At 39.1% G+C, this 5,998-nt stretch overlaps 1 protein-coding gene across 7 annotated transcripts in view; it reads right to left on the bottom strand.

Annotated features, from left to right (window-relative positions):
• Window positions 1-5,998, bottom strand: part of CADPS2 (calcium dependent secretion activator 2) — a 254,962-nt gene that overhangs the window by 3,882 nt on the left and 245,082 nt on the right. For all 7 annotated transcript variants that reach the window (XM_018557765.1, XM_018557764.1, XM_018557767.1 and 4 more), the window contains one exon: window positions 4,283-4,387. In XM_018557765.1, coding sequence (XP_018413267.1) covers window positions 4,283-4,387 — 105 coding nt within the window. The remainder of the gene's footprint in view (window positions 1-4,282; window positions 4,388-5,998) is intronic.

Raw genomic sequence — 5,998 nt, 5'->3', positions numbered from 1 at the left:
AAGCTTTAGAGTTGTCCTCGCCAGGGGAGAAGTTCTCTACCCACACACCCAGTTGCACCCCTCCTAAAGCAGAATGAGAAGAAATCTTGTCCCAATGACTGGGGAGAGTGCTTGTAATGACTGTGGGTGGCACAGCTGTATGCAGATATTATTGTGAAGAAAGTTAGCAGCACACCAAAAAATCCTTTCAGGATCACCAAATGTTCATTTTATGTAACAATTGTCAAATGAAAACAAGCGCTTTTTGGCCACGCAGGGTCCTGTTATCAGGCTTAATATCGAAGAAAGCAGCACCCCGGGCATATGCCCCCCCAGCCCCTCCTTAGCTTCGGCCCTGCACATTGCACACGTTTTTTTAAAAATCAGGTGTCTTCATCAAGAGAGCTCAGACTCCTCTGCTATTTTCACACAATTCAAATAATGGGAGACATCACCTTCCTTTTACTGCAAGTAAAACTTAAATCCAGCCTTCCAAGGAGCCTTCCAATAAAGATGTGCACAAATCTTTTGTGAGAAAACCAGTGAGAACAGTTTCAGGTGTCCCCGCCTTTCTCAAGCCTGAGTGAATAATAAATATAATCAATCCAATATAACCCCGGTAGCCAACCTCATGACTACTCTCAGCTGTGCATAGGCCTTTTTATTTATATGTGAGCTGACTGATGCTCATGGCTCTCTCTCAATCTGCCGTGGGAGCCTGCATCTGGGTGAAAAAGCTGAATGCTGACATAACTAAAAAAAGGTACAAGTGCTGTTTGTTTTAGGGAAGAAGTTAAAGGACAACCCGTTAGTCGGGAAGTTAGTGGCTTGGATGAGCAGTTATTTTGTTTTATTTTATGCTATGGACTTCCCTGGACGTCCTTGTCTCATGGATGCTGCCAATACCGGTTGAGTCTGTCTCTCTTACTATAAATGTACATACAGTGGCAAGAAAAAGTATGTGAACCCCTTGGATTTAATTGGTTTTCTGCAGTAATTTGCCATAAAATGTGATCTGATCCTCATCTAAATCACAATAGACAAATACAATGGGGGGAATTTATCAAAACTGGAGCAGACAAGATCTGGAGCAGCTGTGAATGGTAACCAATCATCTTCTCTCTTCAGTTTGTTCAGTTAACATTTGAAAATGAGAGAGAAGCTGATTGGTTTTCATGCACAGCTGCTCCAAATGCTGTCTGTTGATAACACACAAACAATTCGAATTTCTTGTGTCATTGAATACACCCATTAAACATTTACAAGGCTGGTGGAAAAAGTAAGTGAACACTTGCGCTTTCCGCAGCTCTGGATCAGTCCTGCACAATGTTCAGAAGGAATTTTTTGACCATTCTTCTTTACAAAATTGTTTGCGCTCAGACACATTTGTAGGATGTCTGGTTCTCTTGAGGTCATTCCACAACATCTCTATGGGGTTAAGGCCTGGGCTCTGACTGGGTCACTCCAAAAAGGCGCATTTTCTTTTTCTGAAGCTTTAATTCAATGCTTAGGGTCATTGTCCTGCTGCATCACCCAGCTTCTACTAAGCTTCAGCTAGTGGACTGCCACCCTGACATTGTCCTGTATGATATTTTGGTAAACGTGGGAATTCATTTTCCCCTCGATGATGGCAAGTGTTCCAGGCCCTAAAGCAGAGAAGCAAGCCACAATCATGATGTTCACAATACTTCACCATTGGGATGTTTTTCTGTTGGAGATCTGTGCCCTTTTTGTGCCATACATAGCGCTTAGTAATAATTCAACTTTTGTTTCATCAGCCTACAAAACATTTTTCCCAATAGCGTTGCGGTTTGCCAAGGTGCTCTTTGGCAAACTTTTATGCCTTAGCCATATTGCTCTACAAATAAGGACAGACATGTGTGCCATGCAAGACACCAATTAGATGCTTGTAAAGGAAGGAATCCCTTTTAAAAGATGTGATTCATTGAGACATAGAATTGCAAAGTAAAGGCCCGGGAGTTGTTTCAGTTAATTAAAACTGTGATTTAAATAGGGGGTCCAACTGTTTTATCAGTGAAGATCCTAAAAGTAAGGTCCAATGAACTAAAGTGATGAGATGCCCATTAAGTTGAAGTACTGGAGAGTATGTTAGGTACCATTTGTCAAGAAATTCCTTATGAAAAGGAAAATTTCTCCTCCAGAATGGAGGCTGTGAGGAAGATCTTTGTGTTGACAGTAGCTGAAAAACAGGATTTTTTTGTACTCGCTATAAAATTATTTTCTTTGTGTTTATTGGAGGACACAGCTCTACTTTAGATTCATAACTAACTCAGTATAGTGCTACCTGCAGGAGCGGGACACCAGGTGCACTAAAAAACAAAGACAACCCAAGTGGTGGCTAAAACCCCTCCAAAGCTGCGGACAACTTAGTTACTTGGCATAGCACTGCAAATAGCAAGAACAATGTATTTACTTAAATGTGCAGCAGCAAGCCAGATGGACAGGTGTTGTGGCTTCAAATGAACATAAAAAATAGGATTCCACAGTGAGTACAAAAATTCTGATTTTCTTTTCCATTCATTGGAGGAGACAGCTCTGCTTTAGATTATCAATGACTGGGATGTCCCAAAGTAGTGCCACAAAGAGGCATGTGAAAAATAGAATGGAAAATCATACTAACCATCGTAAAGAAAAAGGATGCAGGCCAGTGAAACTGCTGCCCACAACACCTTTACACCTAAATTAGCTTATGTTACCACATGCACCTCATAAAACTTGGTGAATGCATGAACTGACAACCAAGTGACCAACTTATAAATCTGCAAAAGTGATGCCAGATGGTGAAAGACCCAGGATGAACTTACCGCTTTCTGGTTGAGTGGGTTACACCAGGGACGGCAACACTGCTTTGAAACAGAAGAGGGCTTTTGGACTAAGTGACATAGTACACTAAGGTCTGGAAAGTGCCATCATTTATCTAGCAAGATACTGAAGCTTGGCCCAGTGGGAGATACCTCCATCCACACAGTTTAGCGTAGATGGAGGAATCTGTTGCACTTTTTCCATCTGACTATAGAGAATCTGCAGAAAATTTACAGAACTGTGGCCAGCTTTACGCGATTAGTAAAAAAAATTATAGATCAACATATCAACTATAAAGACCATTAGACCACCTCAGAGCAGCTTGAATGGAATGACAAAGAGCCAAAGAGATAAGTTGAACTTCAAGGTAAAAAGACATCAATTTGTCGCTTTTTGAGCATCTGTGGGCCCAAAGGGACAAGACCCATGAGGACTGTTGAAAAACATAGAATTTGCTAAAATGCATATATTGTAGACAAGCCACAATGCTTCTGGAAGAATGTCCTATGGACAGATGAGACCAAACTGGAGCTTTTTGACAGGTCACATCAGCTCTATGTTTACAGATGAAAAAAATACGCTTTCAATGATCCTTGAATCTGTGCAGGTGAAAAATAAATATCAAAACTATCAAGGAATTCTGGAGCCAAATGTACTGCCCAGTATCAGAAAGCTCTGTCTCGTTTGCAGGTCATGGATCCCTCTAACAGAATAATGATCCAAAACACACAGTTAAAAAGTACTCATCACATTCTCAAATAATTCATCCCCTCACAGATACCTCCTCATGTATCATTTCCCCCTCCTCCTTTAGATTGTAAGCCCTCAGGGGCAGGGCCCTCCTTACCATCTTGTCTTGAATTGTATTGTAATGTCTTCCTTATATTGTAAAGCGCTGCGCAAACTGTTGGCGCTATATAAATACTATGTAATAATAATAATAATAATACTCAAGGAGGGCTATGAACAAAACATTGAGTATTCTGAAGTGACCTACAGAGCTCTGAATCCTATTGGACATCTATGGAAAAAATGCACTTCAAACCTGAGATATCTAGAGCAGTTTGTTCTAGAATAATTAGTTAAACTACCTGTTAACAGGTGCAAAGGTCTCATTTTGAGCTACTGATATCACATTTTGGCAATGATTGCTTATAAAGGTTGTGCAAAAGAAATATTGGGTTAAGGGTCCCATCATTTTTGGCCATGCCAGTTTCATTTGTTTTATTGATCAAAATATTGTTAAATCAAAAGCAAAACCTGATTTTCATTAACTATAGAATAAACAATAATGGATGGGATGCCATTTATTTTGGTCAGTTTCAAGTTATTTCAGAAAAAAGTGTTGGTTCTTCAATACACTGTATATATAAAGTAAACCCTCAAAATAACCTCAATGGATTGAAAAGGACACAATAAACTGTTACAAATATGATTATTGTATTTAACGATAACGTAATAACACAATAGCATGGCTTACCTTCACAATCTTGATGATGGTCTTTAGCTGGTACACATGCAGTTGAAGGTCTAATCTGTCAGCCAACCACACACACATGACTTTCACTGATTTGCTATACCATTGCTGTAAAAAGGAGAAAAGAAAAGGCTCTGCAGTATTAATTTAACAGATAAGGTAATGACTACTAATGAAACACTCTAAAATGATGACAGGACAGCACTTGAAGTTAATAATACCATAATTTCTTTATAAAAGAACTGTATGTTTTGCCAGGAAATCAAACAAGCTGACCTGGACTGTTCTTTATGTGAATTGGCACTAACCGTTCTGCTTTCAAGCTGTAATATTCATTAAAAATTATTAAGCACTTTGTAGCCAGCATTTATTATTAACCCAGCATTAGCTATTAAAATCTAAATAATTTTATACATTCTATTGTGGCAATAACTAGGCACACGTCAGGAGTTTAGACATGCAGAAATGATCTGAAAACTATTTTTTGTTAATTGTTATACTAATATGCGTGCTTGCGTCACCTGAACCTGCATGTTATGGTAATGAAGACAAGTAGCAGGACAGTGACCAGCAATGTCTGATAGCAGCATTATATGAGAAGAAATATGGCAATTATCTAAAAAAACTAGACCTTATAGGAAGAAAGTCAAAGTGGATGTATACTCAATACATGTTATCTTAGTTTTATAAAAAATAAGGGAGAGTTAAAGTCCCTTTATTTCTTTTGTTGACTGTGTCCTCTTTCTCAGGGGTACAACAAAAAGACAAAAAATGGAAAGCGAGGTTAACTACTGAAGCGTGATGCTGGATGGTACAAGAAGTATTAAGTCTCCTGGTAGAGTGAGCCATTACTGGAAAGGGGGGTACTTTCAATCATAAGCCTGACTGATATACCTCTGAGTTAAACTGCAATAGTTAAACGAGAACCTGGCTGTCCCATGCAGAGATCTTCAGAAATAAGATATGTCATGACAACAGAAAGGTTTTATTTAAACATATCATTAGCATGTTCAGGAGGGGAAGAAAAGGAACCAGGCAATGCAAAATATAAGCAAATTAAATTTCAGCTTTCATTTCAGCCGAGCCAGCTATGTGACTAGACACGCATACACATACATGGCCATTTGCACTGCTTCACCAAGTCTCATTCAGAGACTAAAAGAGCAAATGTCAGCAGCAGAGACTCAGCATTAGTGATACAATTCATGTTAGATTTATGACCCATCAATAAGGTACTTAAATCAAGGCTTCAGTCCTCATTGTGAGCATTAATCAAGGAAAAGACAGTGTGATTGCCCATTTAAATAAATAACTGTTCTACCGTAATTCTCCTGAATGGCTCCTGTATCAGTCCTAACTATACACTCATTTTTGGAAATGACTTTATTAGACACATTTACACATGCAACGGCATTGCAACATTACAGCAAATTATGCATAGGTTACCAAGGCGGACTAATGGGTATTAGTCAACAATTGCATAGTTACCGTATTTGCCAGCGTATAAGACGACCCGACGTATAAGACAACCCCCTACTTTTTGTGTTAAAATATAGGTTTTGGTCTATACTCATCGTATAAGACGATTATAGCCCAAAATAATGTTTAAATGCACCCACTAACATCCATGGCGGTATTCCCAAGTGTGGCTCGGGGTTAATTTTCAGTACCATAAGCAGTAACCCCGAGCCACACTCGGGATTACAGTCTCTTACCTTG

Source organism: Nanorana parkeri, unplaced genomic scaffold, assembly GCF_000935625.1.
Source record: "Nanorana parkeri isolate BGI_ZX_2015 unplaced genomic scaffold, ASM93562v1 scaffold301, whole genome shotgun sequence".
In the NCBI taxonomy this organism is placed as follows: domain Eukaryota; kingdom Metazoa; phylum Chordata; class Amphibia; order Anura; family Dicroglossidae; genus Nanorana; species Nanorana parkeri.
This window is presented reverse-complemented; position numbering and strand designations above follow the sequence as displayed.